Consider the following 24,729-nt stretch of genomic DNA (forward strand, 5'->3'; position numbering starts at 1 on the left):
GGAAAGTCAGGAAATTGTCAGTCTGCCAAGTAGCTTTTCTAATGCAATAAGAATGACTAAGGGAGGTAAATGGCCCAGACAATAAACTATCCCCTTGCTTTCTATTTAATTCTTTGTAGACACACTGCATTTATCTTAATGATGGCTTTATGGATGGCTTAATAGGTCAAAGTCTTCAATCTCGAGGAATAAAAATAAGTCTTGAGACATATTCAGAACCTCAAAATAGCAAGTAAAATCTACATTTAGTTAATAATTACAAGAGAGTCCCATCACTTCCAGGCTAGTGTAGGTGACATTTCATCTTGTGTCCTGCAGGCATTTTGGTGGTGGGAGGATAGGGCACAACTGGTGACAAATGAATAGCATTAATCTTTAAACTCATGTGGCTGGAATCCCACATCTTTTGTACTTTAGCTGGCTGAAAGACAGAAACTGCTCAATAAAGGTAGGGACTGTATTTTTCACAATAACCTATTCACTTCAAATAAACTAAGAGAAGTGCATCAGAGAAAGATTGATATATCTTTGTCAAATCTGCCATTATAATCTGAATTCTCTATTCCATTGTTTCTGAGAAACCTAGACTTTTCTTCTTCTTCTAAAGGTTGCAGTGGTGAAAGTATTATTCTTTCCTGGAGTGTTTTTGGATTAATTATGTTAATATGTTATTACTGAAAGTAATGTCCTCTACTAAAGCCTGCTTTGGCTATGGAGGTGATGCTGGGCTCTTGATGGATATTCTAGCAGATGAGAAATTCTGTAAAGTCCTACCAAGATGACAGACTGATCCTGTTGCATCATATGAAATAAGATGATCATCATAGAACTAGTGCTGAAAGAAGCCTCAGAAACCATCTAGCCTAATTAACTCATTTTACTTCTGAAGGAACTTAAGTCAAGAGAAGCTAAAATCACACGGATAGTGGCAGAGTTGGATTTTAATTAAAAGTTCTTTGACTACAATTTCTATGTCCTTTCAACTTCATTTTTGGAGCACCAGACTAGCTCAGAGGATTATCAGGTAATAAAATATTTAATCAAATACTGCAAGGTAGTGTGGTACATACTGTGCTGGACTTGTAGTCAGAAAAAACCTAAAATCAAATGCTACTTCAGATACTTCATTTAACACTGCGTAAATCATTTGGCCCCTTTTCAGCCTCAGTTCCATCTTCTCTAAGATGGGACTAATAACACCTCTTACCTTGTAGGGTGTTGTGGGGATCAGAAGAGATGACACATAAAAAAGCATTGCAGATTTTAAAGCGCTATATAAATGTTAGTTCTTATATTTATCTTATGGACATTTTCAATCACTCACTGTTGATAGTATATTAAATCTTTTAATTTCCTTTGAGCTTTTGGATTAGTGTATCTTATCTTACTCAAAAGTGTCCTCTACCTTCCTTATTAAAAAAAAAAACTCAGATTTTCTATTTGGCTGTTTCAATAATAAAAATAAAAATAATTAGCATTTATATAATTCTCTAAGGTTTGCCAAGCACTTCACAGATACTTTCTCATTTTTGTATCTTCTCAATAACCCTGGGAGATAGGTGCTATTATTATCTCCATTTTATATATGGACAAACTGGGGCAGACAGAGGTTAAATGACTTTGCCAGGGCCACACAGCTAGTAAGTATCTGAGGCCAAATTAGAACTTAGGTCTTCCTGACTCCTGGTTCAGCACTCTATACTCTTGTGCCTTCTAGCTGAATTCCATTTCTCCATGTGCATCACACCTACTATGGTCTTCCAGAGCATCTCTTCTGCTATATACCTATTCTTTGTCCTTATCATGACCTACGATCCCTCCAGTACTTTGGCCACAAAAGCTCATCTAACTTCACTTTCCTCCTTTTCAATGTGGACCCCACTGTTAACCAACTGAACCTCACATGTCCCTCTCTCTTTGTTTTCATGATCCTGCTCTTTCTAGGTTCTATTCTTACCTGGCTGATTGGTCATCCTCAGGCTACTTTGCTAGGTCACCATTCATATCATGCCTGTGATGCTTTCTAAGGCTTTGTCCTGGGCCCTCTCTACACCCTTATACATGTGATTTCATTGGCTCCAATGTGTTTAATTATCACCTTTATGAGAGTAAATAACAGATCTATGTACTCAGCCCCCATTTCTTCTCCAAGCTTCAGTGACCATGTCACGTATTGCCTATTGTGTGTTTCCAATTGGATGCCTTTATACAACCTGAAGTCAATATGGCCAGAACATAACTCATTCTCTTCCTCCCCCAATTCCTCCCATCTTCTGAAGTTGACTATTTCTTTCAGGTTCATAATCTCAACATTGTTTGCTTACTATCTTCCCCTGTAAGCTCTTTGAGAGCAGGCATTGTTTGATTTTTTTTCCCTTTCTTTTTATCTCCAAATTTGTACCTACAGCACTATTAGTTTGTACTTTAAAATATACAAAACTCTTTTACTTCAGCTCCTGCTCCTTCTTCACTTGCATGCTCCTTTTTTTTCTTTTTCCTCCCTTTCTTCCCTTCCAACTTAGCTTGGCACATAGTGAACTTTTCATAAATGCTAGTTGACTAGCTGATTGACTCCTCACATTCCCTCATCATACATGTCTGATCCATTGCCAAATATTATCAATTCTGTTGCCATAATATTTCAAACATATAAATGTGTCTCCCTGTATATGGAGCCACCATCTTAGTTCAAGCCATCCTTCATCATTCCCCAACTAGATTATCAAAATATCTCTAAGTGGTCTCCTTGCCTCAAATTTTCTCTACTCTTCCCTGTCTATCCTCTCCACAGCTTACAAAGTGATTTTTCGCAAAGGCAAATGTAACTATGTCACTTGATTCTAAGATAGCGGCTATAAATTATGACTACTATATTATAGCTATCTTTATGTATTCTCCTATGTGCCAAAAGACATGCCTATGTATGTATATATGTATAAGAATAGACATATTACATTTTACATATATACATACATATATGTATAAGAGCAGACATGTTATCATAGGCCTTACATTTAAACATTTATACTGAAATAATTTATTTTCCTTCACTTTCTATTATTAACAGCTTGAAAACATACCAGCACCACCAATAATAATAATAACTATTGATTAAACACCTTTTTAATTTTTAGAAAAAGAATTACATACTTTTCTCATTTGAACGTCACAACCATTTTGTGAGGTAGGTGCTATTATTAATCCCATTTTATAATGGAGGAAGCCAAGTCTGAAGGATTAGATGGCTTGTTCAGAATTGTTTAGCTAATACATTTCTGGGGCTGTAATATTAATACAATTTGAAGATCTTCCCTGCCACTTAACAGGCCTGTGCGACCTTTCTTGAACCTGAGTCACATGGAAACCTGAGTCACATGAGTCTGGGTCATGAGGATTGTGATGCCCTCTGGCCCTAAAGAAGGATATATGTGTGAGTGTGTGTGTGTGTGTATTTATGTGTATATATATGTATATATTTGTGTGTATATATGTATACATATGTATGTATATATGTGTATATATACACATATACAAACATATATATATATATATACATATACATATATACATATATATGTATATATATTGAGGTTAGCATTTTGCTTTGGGACTCACTCATTGGAAGAGTGTCCATGTGATTTAGTCAGATGAGACTCTGGGTAGCTGTTAAGGAGCCCCACGGCTTTGAAAAACCCAGATGTTTTTGCTTCTCTTAGTGGTAACTATGTATGTATTGCTTTTGGTCAGACAGTTGGAAGCCCTGTCTGTTGGTGTTTGCTGTTTGTATTTGCTCTCTTCATACACTTTCTGCTTGTAATTTTTGTTTGTATTTTCTCTGAAATTTAGGGTGCTGACTTTTCCCCTGAAATAAGCGAATGGTATATCTATATATCTACATTTATTTCTATCTATGTAGATGTCTATATATATATATATATATGTATAAACAAACACACATATGTATACATAAAAATGTATATTTGTCTATATATGTTTGATTAAAGTAAGATTGTTGACCCCTTTTAAGTCACTTTCCTTTAGAAAAGCAGATCAAAGAACCTGTGCTAGCAGCCCTCCTGTGTGCTGGTGTTATTGGTCTTATACCCCACAGCAACTGCAAGTAGCATTGTTGGTACAGGGGTGTGATTCAAACTCTGGGTTTCCTGACCCCAGATTCAGTACTCTATCCATTATATAACCTATTTGTCCTTTGCCAATTCATCACAAGAATCACATACAGTCCAATTATTATAATATGAGCAGCATGGAAGATATGACCCGATTGAGTCTTTGCTCTGTGACAGAGGCTGAACCCCAGAAAAAAATTTCTTTTTTCTTTCTCCACCTGAATTCTTACTCCAAAAGTTGAGCTTATGTTCATGGAAGAGAAAATTATTTCCCTGTGGCCAACAGTCAGAATACCTGCTGAGTCTTTAAATATTTTTCATATTTTTTTCTTAGTCATACCAAGAAGAGAATCTCTACTATCATACCCAGGAAGAGTTCACATATTCTACTCATTAGCCAACAGTTCAATCAAGCCAATCCTAAATATAGGTATTTTTACTAAAACCCTTCTCTGATACCTTACAGGCATGGATTCGACCTTGGGTACTTAAAGACTATGTCAGTAGAAGAGAAACTTTGGCAAGTTCTAACAGTTTGTAAAGGCTTCGCACATGCATCCAGTGAGACACTGTCAGTCTTTCAACTGAGGTTCATCATTAGTAGACTGGCCGGAGCAATTAATGAAAACATAGACTAAGTTATGTAGGCATTGAGATCTTTGTAATTGAAGGAAGTAGCCATACATGGATTATTGGAAAATCAAGAAAACATCCAAAGTATCCAAAAGCAATAACAACAGTAATACTATAATTGAACCTCCCCACCACCCCAGCAATCACACCAACCACAGATTGTTAAATCTAGACTATAACTCAAAGATCACCAAATCCAGGTCCTTCAGCTCATAGGGTAGAAAATCAATGCCCCCTCCCACCCCAGTTTTAGAGATTTCCAAGTCACATAGCTAGCTCCAATACTAGAGCACAATTCTCCTCACTCCTAAGCCAACCATATCTCAATATGCTATATTGAGAAATAGTATTTTCTTTTCCAGTAGGTATAGATGATATGAGCCAGGCAACCACAAGATACAAATAAATTTTCTCATGAATATTTTGGCTGGCCCACTATTTACTACATATTCATTTTCCCTTTGTGGTTTTCTTGAATACAAGAAACCGTTACTGAATATTTCTGGAACATGTAAAGCAGTAACAAAATATAGCATTCATGAAATTGTATAGTAACTAAATGAAATAAGTGGATGTTGAAAATAAATTTTTATATATGTTTATCATAAAAATTAAATGCAATTCATTAACTCTTCCCTTTTGAGATGATGATTACACACCTTAATTTATCTGTTCCAGCTTTGTACCTTGAGATTCGAGCCATAGAGAGAGGAACTGATAAGGTGTCTAGCCAGCGCTTCTCATATTTTGGTTCATTAGCTATGGGCGAGGAAGGTGATGATGGTGCCTGTACAGAATAAATGAAAATCAATAATCACAGTCTATCAGTTCAGAATGAGCCATACATGTGGAATGGGTCTACAATCTAAAAATAATGCTCTACATAATTATAATTATTAGACCATATTAATTATACTAAAGCAGGAAATGAAATTATTAAAGATCTTTAAAATTCAATTATTCTCACATTTTTGAGCCACTAGTTACATGCTTTCATTGAAAGTAAACTATAAGAGTAGTATTAGACAGAGAGAAAGAGAAGGTGCTGGCAGAGGTACAAAGAGGTACAAATGAAAGAATCTGATGATGCAGGAGGGGGTAAGGGGAGAAGAAGCAATATCCAGAGGAGAAGATGGGTGGGGTAAGTGAGGAAAGAAGCCAAAAAGAGTCAAAAGCCTTCAAGACTTGGTCTTCTATAAATGTCTACTTATAAAATTATCGTTCTGTTGATAAGTATTTTGTGGAGTTATTTTTTCCACTAAAAGCATTTTATACAGTGGATATCTTATTTTACATAAACAAAAAATAAGATGATGGTACAACATATATTTATTGCAAAAAATACAAAGAGAAATTCGAGTAATCACCGACTGAACCCTTCAACTTGATAAACCACCTCAAGTCATGACAACAAAGACATCAAATACGTGTCAAAATTATTTCAATATAGAGGAAAAACCAGAACTCATATATGGGCTTTGGGATTTGAAAACAAAGCATCTAGACAATAAAAACACATATGTGTGTATGTGTAGGTACATAGCTATATGTATAAATACATGTATTTATATTTGTTGAGTAAATGAAAATCTATAATTACTTCAAATAATTTTTTTTATGAAAATATCAAGCCATAGAAAATTAATAGAAACCAGTTTATATAATGGAAGTGAAGACAACCCTTTTTGTTGAGGCAAGTTTTTTTTTTCAGTCACAGATTACTTTTGAGGATCATAATTTCAAATGGAAACTAAAACTAATTAGAAGTATTATTATTTTATTTGTCTTGATTAGAAAAATTTACCTTTGATTAAAGTAATTCATAAAATAGCTTTAAAATACTTAAAATATTTTAAATATCAACAGATTTTGAATTAATACCCACATTTACTCATTCTTTAAGTGGGAGGAAGACAGCCTTAGTATAGCATTTTCTATTTTCTTCCACAAATTGGATCCCCTGATCATATTGAGGTGACTATAATTCATGATAGTGTCAGGTCCTATCAAACTTGAAGAAGTTTTGAATACAGGCCTGATGATAGACTGTTTCTGATGTTTGAGGACTAGCCCAGCTAAGTACCTAGAGTCTCATCACCAGATGAATAGTTAATAGATCATAAACATTTTGTCCACAGCAACTTATGAAACAAAAATTTGGAACAATACTCAACCCTGTCTAGCCCCATTCCACCTCATTGTCAGGATATTTAACAGATAAAAAGGTGATGATAAACAAATTATCCTAGTTTCTTATAGAAGACTTCTTCGTTTCTAGAAGAGTTGGAATCGAGACAACTGATGGAGCATTGACGAGGTAAGGTGGGGTGGATTTTCCCATCCTACGTCTACCTACAGGAGAAATTTCCACAAGTGATAGTGATGCAACGTCTGTAAGAAAACTGTATTCTTCAAACCTATTTTGAAGAAAGGAAAATAAAACAGAAGGCTCCACTCAATGTTACAACCCTGGAGAAATGATTTAAGTTTGGGGGTTTATAAGCATGTTTAGAGATAGGAGAGGTGATCAGACTTTCTGACATTTTCCATATTACTTGGCTACAAATGAATTCTAAACATGTCTTTGGTACGACAGAGACCACACCAGAGAAATAAAAGATATCTTGTAAATTATTATTGAGAAAATTTTGTAGTCAAAATAACCACAGAGAGCCGGACTCAGAACATGGCTTCTGGCTCTCCCAGAGCTTCCTTGTGTTAAAAGAGAACCTCAATTTTATCTCTTCAGAACATCCATCTCCCTTGAAGTATGTTATACAAACCCATGCCATAGGATGGAATTAACATGATAGCTTCTGAGTTTTTATTTCACATACAGAAAGTATTCCATCTCTGATGTCTACTGTAGATATTTTACCATTTTCCTTACTTCTTAGATATTCAAGAGCAATGATTGGCAGGCATTCCAGGGGCTATTTGCTGCTCCTTTATCTCTATGTTTTGGGGCTTTAGAGCACTATAAGTGGTTGTGGAAGGGTATTAAAAGAAACAAATAATGAAGGAGATGGGGAAGGGAGGAGAAATAAGCCTAGCTCATGCCATGGCTAGCCTTGCAAATTTATTATTCATTGCCTAGAAATGGAGATTTCCTCTTACGGCCTTGACTATAGCCTATAAAACATTTTATTTTACATTTCCTGAAATTGAGAATAAGACAACAGGAACAAGGAACAAAGATATCATTAAGATTGTCTATAACCTGAATTTCTTAAGTCAGCTTTTCTTTGTTAACATTTTTCAGCCATTACCCAAACCTTAAAGAACACTACATAAATAGGTGCAGTAAAAAGGCTAACATTCAGTTACTCATTATTCTCCTTTTTTTTTACTAGTTTATAAATCAGATTTTCTTACATTTATGTGCTCAATCAACAGACAGATATAGAGGAAGTTAAAAAAAGTTTCTGTTACACCATTGACAGATCCTAATTATCTGAAGGGATGAAGAAAAGAATTGGTTTTCTCAATACGATGGGAAGAAAAATTCAGTTTTCTATAGAAGAGGTAAACCCACTCTCATATATTACAGATAAGAGTATAGGGGAGAGAAAAGAAGCAAGAGACAGGTCCTTCAATGACAACTTTCTTTATCTTTTCCTTTATCAACTTGCTAAGTTTTTGCCAAACCACCAAAGGATCCCAATTAGGAACCATACTTTGTGACACTTAGCAGTTAAGTTCAATCTGGGGAAAGTGAGCCAAGTATGAAGTAGTCACCATTAAAAGCAATACCAAATATCTTCTCCAAAGGAACACAGTATGCCAGGTAGTAGTGATGTATTTGGGGGGAGTTGATTATTTCTATTGTTAATGTTATCTTAAAAAGGCATCAAAGACCTTAGGCGTTGTATAGGCTTATAGTTTAACCATTTCATTTTATAGAAGAAACAAAATCAAAGAGAGGAAAATGAATTTTCATTTCTTACACAGTAAAATGCCTAACCAATGTTTTTAACCTGTTTCAATAGATTCCACCTTCTTGAGAATGGAGAGGTAACCAAAAAATGTAAAACTTTGTTCCTTTGAAATCAGCCAAAAAATACAAAACACTAAAACTATCAATAGCTTAATAGCTTGTAGAGGTAATGAGGCATGAGACCACCAGACGAACCAAAACATAGAAGTTTGTAGCTGTCAGTTTTTCATGACTTTAGTACAACCAATGTACAAAACCCAGGTAAACTAAATATTTCAATTGCCATCCAGTTCTAGTTTCTTACAAGGAAATTACAAGAGAGAACACATTCCACTTTGATCCTTATAATTTATACAAACTGCCAGAAATCCCATCAATATTCTAAGAAAATTAATATCCACAATATTTATACTTAATTGACATACAGGAAAAGACTTAACAAGTGGGTAGTTCAGAACTGAGAGGTAAGGATTTTGATCTTAGGTCTGAAAGAAAATATAATATACTTAAAATGAAACACATATTTAAAAAGAAAACTTTAGATAAGCGTTAGAGTCATCTCTGACTCTTTAATCTGGACCATGAGATCATGGGTAAGTAAAACTGATATGAGAATCAGTTCCAGTTTCCTCTTCTGTAAGGTGGACAAAGGTGTGAGCATGGGGATTATATGGTATCTGAGATTCCTTCTAGCTTTGACATTCTATGATTTGATAGTTCCCGAACTTTGTAGACTCATGGAATCTCATTTTTCATAGTATCTTTTTCTCCTTTCAATTACATCAAGGTAACACACACAATTTTTAAATAAAAGTAAATTAAGATTAAATCTGATGGTAAGGAATTTTTGAGAATTTCATAACACACATTGACGGGATGTATGATATAGTGGAAAGTACCAGGGATTTAGAGTTAGAATACCTGGTTTTAGAGTCTGGAATAACGGATATCTAAGTACCCTTCCAATTCTAACCACTATGATTCTAAAACTGCAAATATCCCAAATCTTTCACAGCAAATCTGGGATTCATTGCCTCACAGAGTTCCTGTGTGTTTCAAAGATTTTCCCCCCTTTTAGACAGGTATATTGACAGAGTATCACAAAACTACTATTGTTCTAAACTAGCTTGGAATATTAGAAGATGTGTCACAGTAATGGTACAGATGAGAAATTGTAAACAAGGCAGGCATTTTGCACGTACTCAAAAGCTGCATTCTTCATTCATGCTGTTCTAAAAATTCTTTAGAAATAATATTTTTAGTTCCCAGTGCTCTGTTACATAATATTTTTCCCTCTTTCAGTTTGTCTTTTTCACCATGCCGACAATGTGACCTTATAGTCTGAACCACTTTCACAATATAACACTTCATTTATTGAAGATAAATCTTTCTAGTCTAGGCAGACAGGTGGTACAAGAGGATAGAGTGTGGTAGTTGGAATCAGGAAAACTTGAGTTTGAATTGTAATTTACCAGCTATAAGACCCAAGGCAAACCACTTACCCTCACTGTTTCTGTTTCTTCATCTGTGCAATGGGGAAAATAATAACTACATACTTCACAGGGTTGTGTAAGGATCCAATGAGTTAACATATTCAAATCACTTTGCAAATTTAAAGTGCTATATAAATGTAGACATTACTATCATTATTATTAGTACTATTACTTATCTGGAGATCATTTATAACACAGCCTCAATATCATTTGGGGCAGCTGAGAACATTCAAGTAAAAAAAATAAAAAAGCAAAGAAAAGAACTGGCAAGGTGTTAAAACAGGTGTCACAAGATCTATGCAGAACTTTTATGCATATCACTTGCAAAATAGTCCCTTAAGATCCTGGGATCTATTTATTCTTGTTATACACCAAATTTGAGTCAAACTAGTTCTTTTTGCCAGGTCCAGAGAAGATTCGAAGCAGTATAGTAGAAAGGGAAGTTATGGGTGGTATCATAGCTTTTTGAGTTAGATGCTGGGACAACATTAAAAAAGAAATGATAGCAAAGAAAGAGATAGAAGAACTACAACAAGTAAATATAGTAACTCATCCAGTATAATGGTCTAGGCTCATTCGTTGAAAGAGAAAAGGAGTCCTGTTTACCCCAGACCCCTGCATTAACATTCATTGGAGAGGGAAAACATACTTGATTACCTTTTGGGTAAACAAGAGGTTTATCTCAGGGGGATCACTGTGTGACAGAAAATTACTATGTACATATCTATCTATCTATCTATCTATCTATCTATCTATCTATCTATCTATCATCTTCATAGTAATTTATAATGATACCCCTCCTGAAGGTGTCAGGGAAGTGTAGAATATCTTATATAGGAAGAACTTTACAAGAAAAGATTATACTCCAATGGATCTGTGTTCTCAGAGATGTGACTGTTCCCTCCAAAAATGTAGATAGTAAACCTATACAAGTAAGTCTATTTTGTTCAACTCTCAAGTATATACTCGCATAAATTCAACGTAAAAGATTCACACAATATACTGAGGCTCTTGTTTTCCTAATTTGAGAATGGGTACCAGTGGAGCTTTTAGGTTATCAATCAGTAATTCCTTTATCTTGATATATGACCATTCTATCTTTTTTTCTGGTCACTCATTTACTGGAGTATGTCATTTATAGCACTCATCTAGCATAATTACTCATTTGTAATGTTTTGCAATCTATTCATGCCCACCATGTATTTCTCTGTTGCCCTTTGCATGATGTACAGTTTCAATCCTTCAAAATCTATAGTATTTCATTACTTTCAGTCATACATTATCAATGGAAATATATTGGTATTAAAAAGCTAGGCTTCAGTTTCAGGGAGAAGTTGAATTGTTGAAAAATTTTCCTGAAGCGATTACTTTTTAAATTCTTTGGAATGACTATTGGTTTCATTTAGAAAGCTGTGAAAGATCATAGATCTTGATGCTATCAGCAAAACATATTTTGCAAATTGGAGCATCAGTAAGACCTCATCATCTATAGAGAACCCTTTGACAATTCTTTGACCTGCATGGGCATAACTTGCTACCTTCATCAGACAGAGCAAGGTATTAATTTGAAACCCATGCCCTAGTGATAGGGACATCTTCCCTTCTCTCCATATCCATAAGTTAATGGCAAGGGCTGAGACTAAGACCCTTGTCAGCCTCACCTAAATGAGTAAGACTTCTTGCCTTCACAAAAGAGAATGAGGGCTAAGGACCTGAACATTGTGCCTTAGTGGCAGGGAATTTCCTTCCTATTGTATCCCTTAGGTCCATATGCTACTGACCAGGGGTAGCAACAGGACTCTTGGATACAATGACAATGCTCTACTGGAACTAAGTCCCTCCCTTATTGTGGTCAAGGTGAGGCTTGAGCACCTTATCAATACAATGAGGCCTTTCCTGATCCCAACCAGATGATAGTGCTAACCCCACTGACACATTACCTCATATTTATTTTGCTTTTGTTTTTGAGTATGTGTGTGTGAATATGCATATAGCAAATTGTAAACATCTAACCTATCTACCCAACTCTTTTTTTTTTCAGAACCACTAACATGTAAACATCTCTCCCAATCTCGTATTTGTGAAAGTTTTTTTTTGATTCAACTGTATCCCTTTACATTTTCTCTATACCTTTATACACATATGTATATATACATATGCCCTTTGCATAATAAATGTCAAACTAAACTGAAATATTTTCCCCACATCAGCCCAATCTTGCCTCATCAAAATATTTCTAATTTTGTTTTTTATTTTAGCTTCTAGTACAGGTCACAGATGAAGTAAATTGTGGGGAGATACAACATATGCACAAATAAATACAAAGTATATATTAAATAGGCAGTTAGGTGGTGTGGTGCGTAGAGTGCCAAGTCTGCAGTCAGGAAGACTCATTTTCCTGAGTTCAAATCTGGCCTCAAACACTTATCAGCTGTGTGACCCTGGGCAAGTCACTTAACCCAGGCTGCCTCAGTTCCTCATCTGTCAAATGAGCAAAGAAGGAAACAGCAAACGAGTCCAGTATGTTTGCCAGGAAAATCTCAATGGGGTCACAAAGATTCGGACATGACTGACATGACTGAAGTGAATGAACAGTGTAATACTAAGAAGAAGAGTGCTAATAATTGAGGAAAAGGAAGAAGAGATTAGAAAAGGCCTTGATTAGGATACAGGACCTAAAAATATCATAGGAAGGGACCTCAAAGGCCATTTAGTCTAACTTAAACTTGAACACAAAGGCTCAATAAAATAACTGATAAGTAGTCACACATTCTTTTTTTTTCTGAAGAGCTTTAATAAGAGAGAATTGACCATTTCATCTCAAAGACCTAACTGGATTCAAATCTGCATTCCATATAAATTGGTCTTACTTGAGCTCATCCTTTAGAGCTTTGTGGGCAAAAAGAAGAGACCCTCAGGAGCATAATGCAGCATCATACTTTTATGTATTCATAGAAATTGCACCATAATACATAGTATTCAGGATAAATATAACAGAAAATAAAATATTGGAAAGATAAGTATTTTAATGAGAAATTATTTTAAGAAACCTTGGGCTCCAGTTTTTCCTGAATCAAAGTTAGCAAACTTATCAAAGGTCTGAGATTTGTTCCCTGGAAAGAACATAACATTTATATCTAAATTAGTTATCAAAGAATAGGGGGAATTTAGTCTTAAGAAAATAACAGAAAAATACTCACAGTGACATAAAGTCAATGAAATAATTTTTACAAAGGGCACAACATTCAAATGCAATAATTTCCTAGCTGCACCAGAGCCAAGATCTGATGATATCTGTAACGTTTTGTTTATAGCATATAAAACTTTAAAAATATTTCAGATAGACATGTAGTAATTAAGAATAATAGCTGAAAGGGCAGCATACCATTTCCTACAAAGAGAGAAAACTTTATTTGCCAACTCAGTTTTAAACAAAACCAAAATGAAACCAACATCTCAAAAACAAGATAAATGATTTGAAGTGAAATATTTTTTTGAAGTGAAATATTTTTAATGTTAATACTTAATGTATTCACACAAAACTAAAAAAGAACTATGTTAATGCATTGTTAATGCAATGGGCATATTGTTAATACAATTTGAACATCTTCCCATCCATTAATAGGCCCATGTGACCTGTCTGAGTCTCATGAGTCTGAGTCACTTGAGCCTGTGGTAGGAGGAGCTTGCTGAATGGGTGGAGCAGGAAGGGTGGAACAGAGCTGAGAGGAAGTGAAACAGAGCAGTCAGAGCTGGGAGAGAGAGACATAAAGAGAGCAGCTAACATGGGTGAGAGAGGGGCATTTTGCCTAAGGCCCAACAGACTTGGGGATGTTGGTGCCCCCTGTATTGCTAATGTAGATTTCTTTGTTGCTATAATGCATTTGGCATTCTGGTGTTGGGATTTGGCTTTTTGGTGTTTGGATGCACATTTTGGTTTTACCTTCAATGAAGAGAGTCTGTTATATTTTGTGATTCACAACTGTGCCAGCATATTCATAGCTGCTGTAGGCCCCATGAATTTCACATTGGGGCTACAAACATCAATCATTTGATAAAGAGCATTTATAAAGCACCCCCATGTGACAGGCACTGAGTTAGATTCTGGAGAAAGAGAGAGAGAGACAGAGACAGAGAGACACAGAGAGAGAGAGACAGAGACAGACAGACAAACAGACATACAGAGAAACAGAGACAGAGAGAGACACAGAAAGAGAAAGAGAGGAAAAGCAAAAAAAAGAGTTCTGCTCCCAAGGGGTTTACATTGTTTTGAGAGAGAACACATATGAACTGATACAGAGTAAAGTGAGAAGAATCAGGAGAAAAAAATAACAGGAACCATGTTGTAAAAAAAAAAAAGGAAAACTTTGAAAGATTTTTGAACTCTGATCAATGTAATTACCAATAGACCATGACTCCAAAGGTCTGATGATGAAAAATGTTACTTGCCTCCTAGGAGAAGGGTGACAGACTTCAGTTGCAGAATCAAACATTTTGAACATGACAAGCCTATTGAAGTATTTTCTTTGGTTATGGTTATTTGATACAAGGACTATGGGCCTGGTTTTCATTTGCTTTGCATTTGCAATGACAGGGGGAGGGAAATCGGTAGGAACTGAGAATCAGTGATAGTGCTGACAACAAAGTAAAAGAAAAGAAGGAAAAAGGTTATTGAAGTATTTTTAAATGCAGATAACAGAACAAAGTTCAGAATAAAATAACAGGCATGACATCTCTCTCAGAGTAGTAGGTTGAATTTATTATATGCTATTTTTTAAAAACTAGGTTGTATGTGATAAGAGATTCGTAGTTTTAGATATAATCATGGTTTTTCTGTTCTAATTTGTGTCTAGAAATGTCTTCTTTTTTGATGTTCAAGTTCAGAATAAAAATGCTAAAAGGAAAAAAAGGATTTAGTGCCTTTTTAAAGTTTTTATTTTTAGCAAAAATGTGTATTTTCTTTTTTGTAAGGTCTTTTCTCCATCTATTGATATAAACAGGTGTCTTTGGTTGTTTTTTTTTAATGTACCGGATTGTATAGTTTCTGTAACATTTAACTATCCTTGCATCCCTAGCATAAATACAACTTGTTCATATTGATGAAGTTTTTTTCCCTCAGATCTTTAAATACTCTTTTGGTAATAATTTTATTTAAAAAGTTTCCATCTTCGCTACCAGTATTTATTTCTAATCCTCTTTCTCTGCTTTATTCTTCTCTGGTAGTATGATCATATTTGTGAATTCACATTTCATTCTAGCCCACTCTTTTCTTCTTGTATAATTCTGGATGGAGGTCATTCTTCATTCTCAGTGACTATCTATATCTCTTCTTTAAGAGTCCATTTTGTTTCTAATAACTCCTCTAATCTGCACTGCTATTTACCTTCCCTTTCCTTCTCATTTCCCTGTTGGGTGATATATAATTCTATACCTAATTGTTTGTGTCAGTGTGTATTCTTTACTCTTTTACCAGATTAGATGGGAGTGAAGTTCAAGTGTCACCCACTCCAATCAGTCCATAGCCTCCTTCTTATTGAATAACATCTTCTTTGTGTACCTCATTTATGTGAGATAATTTCCCCCATCCTTTTCTTTTCTCCCTCCCACAGTATGTTCCTCTTCCCCAGCATATTTTTTTTTCTTTTGAGATCCTCAAAACATAACCAATCACTTCCAGGTTCTGTGTCTAATTAGACTCGCTCTATGACTCTTGATGATGATAGAATTTTGAGGGCTACAGGTATCATCTCCACAAATTAGAATGTAAACAATTTAACCTTGTTTAATCACTTTTTATTGCTCACTCTTGTTCACCTTTTTGCATTTAACTCCTGTGTTTCTATTTCAAGGTTTCTTATCAGCTCTGGTCTTTTCATTAGGAACACTTGCAAGTCCTCTATTTCTTTGAAGGTCTTTTTTCCCCTGTAGACTATTCTGAAACCTTCTGGGGTAACTATCCTCTGAAATCTGTTTTCCTTCAGGAGGTGATGAGTGAATTCCTTCAATTTCCATTTTGCCCTCTGGATCTAAGAGATCTGGAGAGTTTTCTTTTAAGGTTTCTTGAAATATGATGTCTAGTTCTTATGTTTCTGTTCATGGCTTTGAAGTAATGCAATGAGTCTTACATTATCTTTCCCAATCCATTTTCCAGTTTAACTATTTTTCCTATGAGGTATATCACTTTTTTTCCTATTCTTTCAGATGCTGTCTCCAGAATCTGATTTCTATGTCTTTTTTTTAAAAAAACTGCATGCATTTTATTTTTTTTAATATATTTAGTTTTCAGCATTGATTTTCACAAGAGTTTGAATTACAAATTTTCTCCCGATTTCTACCCTCCCCCCCACTACAAGATGGCATATATTCTGGTTGCCCTGTTCCCCAGTCAGCCCTCCCTGCTGTCACCCCACTCCCCTCACATCCCCTTTTCCCTTCCTTTCTTGTAGGGCAAGATAAATTTCTATGCCCCATTGCCTGTGTATCTTATTTTCTAGTTGCATGCAAAAACTTTTTTTTTTTGTTTTTGAACATGTGTTTTTAAAACTTTGAGTTCCAAATTCTCTTCCCTCTTCCCTTTCCACCCTCCCTTCCTAAGGAGTCAAGCAATTCAAAATAGGCCCCATGCATATCATTATGTATAACCCTTCCACAATACTCATGTTGTGAAAGACTCACTATATTTTGCTCCTTCCTAACCTATCCCCCTTTATTGAATTTTCTCCCTTTACCCTGTCCCCTTTCGAAAGTGTTTGTTTTTGATTACCTCCACCCCCATCTGCCCTCCCTTCTATCATCCCCCCCCCGCCTTTTTTATCTTCTTCCTTCTTTTTTCCTGTGGGGTAAGACACCCAAGTGAGTATGTATGGTATTCCCTCCTCAGGTCAAGTCTGATGAGAGCAAGATTCACTCATTCCCCCTTACCTGACTTCTCTTCTCTTCCTACAAAACTGCTTTTTCTTGCCACTTTTATGAGAGATAATTTACTGCATTCTATCTCTCCCTATCTCCCTCTCTCAATATATTCCTCTCTCATCCCTTAATTTGATTTTATTCCTTTTAGATGTCTTCCCTTCATCTTCCACTCACCCTGTGCGTTCTCTCTCTCTCTCTCTCTCTCTCTCTCTCTCTCTGTGTATATATATATATATATATATATATATATATATATACACATATACACACACATATATATATATACACACAAACATATGTATACATACACACTCACATATACATATATACATATATATGTACATATATATATATATATATATATATGCATATTCCCTTCAGCTACCCTAATACTGAGGTCTCATGAATCATACACATCATCTTTCCATGTAGGAATGTAAACAAAACAGTTCAACTTTAGTAAGTCTCTTGCAATTTCTATTTCTTGTTCTTTTTCTTGATTACCTTTTCATGCTTCTCTTGATTCTTGTGTTTGAAAGTCAAATTTTCTATTCAGTTCTGGTCTTTTCACTGAGAAAGCTTGAAAGTCCTCTATTTTATTGAAAGTCCATATTTTGCCTTGGAGCATGATACTCAGTTTTGCTGGGTAGGTGATTCTTGGTTTTAATCCTAGCTCCATTGACCTCCAGAATATCGTATTGCAAGTCCTTCGATCTCTTAATGTAGAAGCTGCTAGATCTTGGGTTATTTTGATTGGGTTTCCACAATACTCAAATTGTTTCTTTCTGGCTGCTTGCAGTATTTTGTCCTTAATCTGGGAGCTCTGGAATTCGGTGACAATATTCCTAGGTGATTTCTTTTTGGGATCTATTTGAGGAGGTGATCGGTGGATTCTTTCAATTTCTATTTTGCCCTATGGCTCTAGAATATTAGGGCAGTTCTCCTTGATAATTTCTTGAAAGATGATATCTAGGCTCTTTTTTTGATCATGGCTTTCAGGTAGTCCAATAATTTTTAAATTATCTCTCCTGGATCTATTTTCCAGGTCAGTGGTTTCTCCAATGAGATATTTGACATTGTCTTCCATTTTTTCATTCCTTAGGTTCTGTTTTATAATATCTTGATTTCTCATCAAGTCACTAGCTTCCACTTGCTCCAATCTCATTTTTAAGGTAGTGTTTTCTTCAGTGGTCTTTTGGACCTCCTTTTCCATTTGGCTAATTCTGCCTTTGAAGGCATTCTTCTCCTCATTGACTTTTTTGGAGCTCTTTTACCATTTGAGTTAGTCTTTTTTTTAAGGTGTTGTTTTCTTAAGTATATTTTCCAGTATTTTTTTGGGTCACCTTTAGCAAGTCATTGACTTGTTTTTCATGGCTTCCTCACATCCTTCTCATTTCTCTTCCCAAATTTTCCTCTACTTCTCTAACTTGCTTTTCCAAATCCTTTTTGAGCTCTTTCATGGCCTGAGACCAGTTCACGTTTTTCTTCGAGGCTTTTGTTGTAGGGTCTTTGACTTTGTTGACTTCTTCTGGCTGTATGTTTTGGTCTTCTTTGTCACCAAAGAAAGATTCCAAAGTCTGAGACTTAATCTGGGTGCATTTTCACTGCCTGGCCATGTTCCCAGCCAACTTACTTGACCCTTGAATTTTTCAGCAGGGTATGACTGCTTGAAGAGTAAAGAGTACTTTGTTCCAAGCTTGAGGACATGCACTGTTGTTTTCAGAGCTATTACAGCCATCTCTGCCACACCAGCACTCCTTCTTCACCAAGAACCCCTCACCTGGACTGGACTTAGATCTTCAGCAGGCTCTTCACTCCTGCTCTGATCCACCACTTAATTCCTCCCACCAGGTGGGCCTGGGGCCAGAAGCAACTGCAGCTGTAGTTCTGTAGCTGACCCACCTCTGCTGCCCCTGGGGCGGTAGCCGAATGGCAAACTCCTTCCACTCCTGCAGCTTTTTCCACTAGCCTTCTCTGTTGTGTTTCGTGTTTGTGGGTTGAGAAGTCTGGTAACTGCTGCAACTCACTGATTCAGGGTGCTAGGGCACACTCCACCCGGCTCCTGCTCTGGTTGGTCTGCGCTGCCCATGCTGGGCTCTGCTCTGCTTCCAGCTCCGTGTGGGATAGACCTCACCCAGAGACCATCCAGGTTGTCCTGGGCTGGAGCCCTGCTTCCCTCTGCTAGTTTATGGGTTCTGCAGTTCTAGAATTGGTTCAGAGCCATTTTTATAGGTTTTTGGAGGGGCTTGGTGGGGAGCTTACACTGGTCCCTGCTTTCCAGCTGCCATCTTGGCTCTGCCCTATTTCTATGTCTTCCTAAACAACCCAGGCCGGAAAAATGACTTATTATGACTTTCTCTTGACTTTCCCAATCAGAATGTGTCTGATATATTTTCTAGAACATGGTGGAGAAAGTTTAGTGGGAGGCTATGATGTATTGCTTCCTCTCACTCTACTATCTTGACTTCGCCTCCATACCTTCCTCTATCTATCTATCTATCTATCTATCTATCTATCTATCTATCTATCCTTATACACACATGTGCATTATATAATGTATTCTGATAGACTTATTGGATTGTCTATTTGACCATATGTCATAGTCTGAGCAATAGTATCCTTTCACCAACTTTTTTTTTCCTTTGTGGAATGTTTTGCTCAGACTCTTTTGATTACCAATGGATCTGAGGAACTGTCATAACTTTACAAGGCTTTATGCAATAAATAGTATCCTTTTCAAATAGGTAAAGCTCTCGCCATGGTGAGTAATCCAATGGAAAGTTCCAGGTTAGGAATTTATTGCAAGCAAGATTCAAAAGGAATATTTGAAGGATCTGAAAACTTGTTGGTAAGGATACTTCCCCTACCAACGCAGGTAATAAATTTTTTCTAACTTAACCAGTCTTAACCAATGGTCTTTGAGAGTTGTTGTGTCCAACAAAACTAACATCCCCTCAGCCAACTTGACCTGAAACTTCAGGAATATAGCTAGGCCAGTCTTCAGACAACAGACATAATAATCCATCACTCTTCCTATCCCTCTCCTTAGTGCTAGAGTAACTTACTAGTTTACAACCTTACTTTAAGCAATAGCTTGTTAGAGTTTCTATCTTGCTCACAGAGCCTTTGAGGGTCCAGAGTCCCATTCATGCCATAAGGAGGCAATAGAATAGGACCTTAGTGTGAGATGGAAAGGATATCATCTCAGCAATGGATGTTCAGAAAGGAAAGTCAAAAAGTTATGTAAGGAAAGCAAAAGATAACAGATAGCCAATTCAAAAGTTGCACTTTTACCCACAGAAGTAGAAGGAAAAAGCATTTATTAAGTATCGACTATGTTATATGCACTGTATAAATGCCTTGAAATATTATCTTATTTGTTCCATTGAATAATAAAAAAATCAAGAAAAAATTATCTGGGCACTGGGTGTATCATCAATGTTGGGATTTATAGAAGGATACAATCAGGAATTGAAAAAAAAGTTGCTACGGTGGCTCAGTTGTGATCTGTACAGTGAAGATAGTACCACATCAATGAGATCACACATTCTTTGAATCATAGGTGTTATTTTTTAATCTCTATGTATAAGCATAAATACCAATGGCTATACTGCTGAATATTTATGACCAAATTCATTTTTAGGTATGGATTTGTATTTTGCAATAGAATTATAGAACCATAGAAGTATCAGCTTGGAAAGGATGTCATAGATCATAACATCTAAACTTTACCCAAAGAAAAATCATATCAACAGTACCTAGCATACAGTAGGCACTTAACGAGTGCCTGTTGGTTGAGCTACCAAATGTACCATCCAGCTTCCATTTGAAAGCATATAATAACAGAAAATTCATCATCCTCAAAGTAAGCATATTCTATTTTCAGATATATCCTAATTGTCTGAAGTTTGTCCTTTTATTGATCCAAAGTCTTCCTTCTTATAATTTCTACATTACAGATTTAGTTTTTCTCTTTAAGTAAAATAAGTTTAATGCCTTTTCATATGACAACCTTTCCAATATTAGAAGTCAACCAATATAACATCTCCAAGTTTTTTCACTGAACTGAATTTGTATGGGATAGTGAGGACCAGATAAGATAATGTGTGTGTATGCGTGTTTGCATGTGTTCTGTGTTAAAGGGGGGTGGCAATGAAATGAATAATTAAAAGGAACATGACCAATAAGACATTGGTTTTTAATATCCTAGTTAACACTTTTAACTGGAGACCATTTTAATATTTATAGTTTTTAATCCATGTGAAAATCTTACTGGGATTTTACTGAAAATTTTCAAAAAAAATCATATATCTTGAGCATCCCCTAAGGCCCCTGAACATTTTTTGGATGTGTAAAAATGGGTAGATGCTTTGACAGAGATGGCATACATTGTCTCCATGTGTAAATAAGCTAGATATCTGTATTTGCCTCACATCTGGTCAGTTCAAGAAAGAGACAGCTTTCCCAAATGGCTGAAAATAATTGTTTTAGTCAGTGGGGAATCACTATGAGTCATTCTTCTCCCAGTGCTTTTGCTTTAAATGAACCAATACTAAGATAAATTTTAAAAGTATCTTTAGATTTCACTTCATTTTTAGGTACAAATTTCTTTTAAAATAACTCATGGCCCAAAGAACGACATATCATACATCTGTATTTGAGTATGTAGCACAGAATGATAAATTGTACTCTTCTTAGAATAATAATGCCATCTGCTCGTATAATATCACCATTTTTACTTTCACTTGAGGGCAAAACAGGTTTAGATGCAGAAATCTATTTAAAACCTCATCATGAACAGCAATATTAAAACACATATACACATAGAGCATTCCAAATAGATGTGAAATGACCTATTAGACAAAGCTACTGAGGTTATTCAGCAGCCAATTAAAAATACACCTTAGGGGGGAAATTAAGAAATAGACTAAGCCTTGCAAAAACAGCCTTCCTATATGCTCTCTAAAAGTGTCACATCTGTAGATATTTATCCAGGTTTATTCCTTATCATCTTATGGTGGCGGTAATGGGTTTTTTCTTCTTTTGTTTTGTTTCCTCTCCAAAGAGGTGTTACTCTAGGAAAAGTTCAATTAACAGTCCTAAATTTTAAAATTAATTAGAGGAAGTTGTTAATCTGAAATATTTTAGCTGTGGTCAAATCAAAGAATATTTTGCAGCCCAATAATTTGACACAAATTTTCATTTTATTAGTACTTTTTAGCACTACATTTTTCACATGTTCATAAGAGAAATGTGAATAGTAATTTCAGTTTGAATATTTGAGAGATTTTTGATGAAAAATATTCAATTTGTGATCTTACTTTTTTAGTCAAACAATTCCTTTAAAGTAAAAAGTGATATAAATACTATTATTGAAGATTTGTATGACTAGAAAATGAATTGGGTATGTAGGAAGAATGGAAAATAGATATCAAGTATAATTAACAATACACTGATAACACTAATTTATCAACGATAAGGAGAGGGGGAGAGAGAAAGAGAGACAGATGACACATAGAGACAGAGAGACACTATATCTATCATAGATGTAGAGAGAAAGAGGAAGGGAAGTGGGAGAGAGAAAGAAGGCAAGAGAGAAAAGGAAGAATAGTGAGCAAAAATTAGTGATCATCTATGGGATATTTTTAGAATGATATCAGTCATTAGCATATAGTAAGCTCTTAACAAATACTTTGTCATTCATTCAGTTAAGGTCAAAAAATAGCAAAGGTTAAGAAAGCATGGATTGGCTGCAATATAGATAACTAAAGGGAACAGCCACACTGGTCAGGTCACAAATAATTGAAATACTGAAACTTTAGTCACTGAGAGTCTATAAATCAGTTCAAAAGTTGAAATAGACTATGCACAAAACACACAGACACAGACACATGCTCACAAACACACAGATAATTTATAGAAGTTGTTTACTGAGAATTTTTAGGCTACTGTTTGTAAGACAATATTAGAAATTTGCAAGAAGATATCCATTACAGATATGTCCTTTCTAAATGTGTTACCTAGAGCTGAGCATATCCACCAGATGTGATCTAACCAGGACAAATACAGAGACACTATTACCTTCTTGTTAACTCTAAATATAAGCTTCAGTTTATATTTAAAAATAAATATGTTTGCAGAGAAACATCAACACACAAAGATCATTGAATGTATTTATGATAGAAAAAACAGTACATTAGGCATTAGAAAACATGGGTTTAAGTCATGGGTCTACCACCAACTAGATGTTTGGCCATAAGACACTTCCCTTCTATAGGTCTCAGTTTCCTTATCTATAGAATGAGTGAGTTGGACAAAATGGTTTCTAAGTTATACTGCTCCAAAATCACATGATTCTGGTATCTCTGATCTATTAAATCTGTAACTCTATTATCAAAGCAAATAATTTCTCAATTGCATATAGGTAAGGCAGAAAATATTAGGCTAGATTCATCAGTGGGATTATAGAGTCTCAATTCTGGAAAATGAAACTAAAAGATCTACTCAGTCACCAAAAAGTAGGGAATTGAATCATATGACCTCCTTGTGTCTCTTTTCATTCTATAATTCACTGTGGTACTTCAAGGAACAGAAATTTCATCAGTTTCCCTCCACAGACATAGTTCTCAAACTCTGTTTTGGTTAAATAGTCTTTGAAAATTTCCATGGTGAAAAATTTGCATTCTTGAGGTTAATCCTGGTTATAAGCTTCTCCTAATTTAGTTAAGTTTGTCCTCAGATGAAGGAAAAGGTTAGAAGGAAAAGAATCAGCATTCATATAGCACATACTTTGTTTTAAGAACAATGGTAAACATCTTTTTACAAATATTACCTCTTTTGATCATTACAACCATCTTGCAAAGTATATGTTGTTATTATCCTTATTTTTATAGTTGAGGAAATTGAATCAAACAGAGGTTAAATGACTTGCTCAGGATTACTCAAATAGTAAGTGTCTGAAGCTGGATTTCAACTGAAGTATTTCTGACTCTAGGACCAGGACCACTATGCCACCAGCTGCCTCATCAATCAAGCCATAATTTAAGTCAGAACTTCTTAACTTGAAGTCCATGCATTTCCCTAAGGATGCAAGAATAGATTTCAAAGAGTATCAACTTAGAAGGGGGTAATTACATCTTTATTTTCACTAGCTTCTAAGTGAAATTTAGTGTTTCTTTTAATTTATTATTTATTACCATTCTTTGTTTCAATTTTGAGTTCGAAATTAATTTCCTTCATCTAGCCCATGCACCATTCATTGAGAAAGCAAGCAATATGATATCACTTATATGTGTGAGATCATTAAAAATTCCATATCAGCCATGTCACAAACACAATAAAAATAAAGTGAAAAAATTATATTTCAATTTACTCTCAGAGTTCTTCAGTTGTCTCTGGAGTTGGATAGCATTTTTCATCATTAGTCCTTCAGAATTGTCTTGGTTCACTGTATTGATCAAAGTAGCTAAGTCTTTCACAGTTAATCATTGTTACAATACTGTTACTGTGTACAGTGATCTCCTGGTTGTGTTCACTTCACTTTGCATCACATTATATTCTTTCTGAAACTTCTCCACCCCTATCATGTCTCATAGCCCATCTTTCTAGCTGTCTCTCTTTTTACCTT

General features: G+C 35.4%; 1 protein-coding gene across 1 annotated transcript in view; it reads right to left on the minus strand.

The window, feature by feature from the left end:
• Window positions 1-24,729, minus strand: part of SNTG2 (syntrophin gamma 2) — a 698,484-nt gene that overhangs the window by 278,171 nt on the left and 395,584 nt on the right. The window contains exon 9 of the mRNA XM_036750363.1: window positions 5,420-5,547. Within this exon, the coding sequence (XP_036606258.1) occupies window positions 5,420-5,547 (128 nt within the window). The remainder of the gene's footprint in view (window positions 1-5,419; window positions 5,548-24,729) is intronic.

The sequence above is a fragment of the Trichosurus vulpecula genome, chromosome 3 (assembly GCF_011100635.1).
Source record: "Trichosurus vulpecula isolate mTriVul1 chromosome 3, mTriVul1.pri, whole genome shotgun sequence".
In the NCBI taxonomy this organism is placed as follows: domain Eukaryota; kingdom Metazoa; phylum Chordata; class Mammalia; order Diprotodontia; family Phalangeridae; genus Trichosurus; species Trichosurus vulpecula.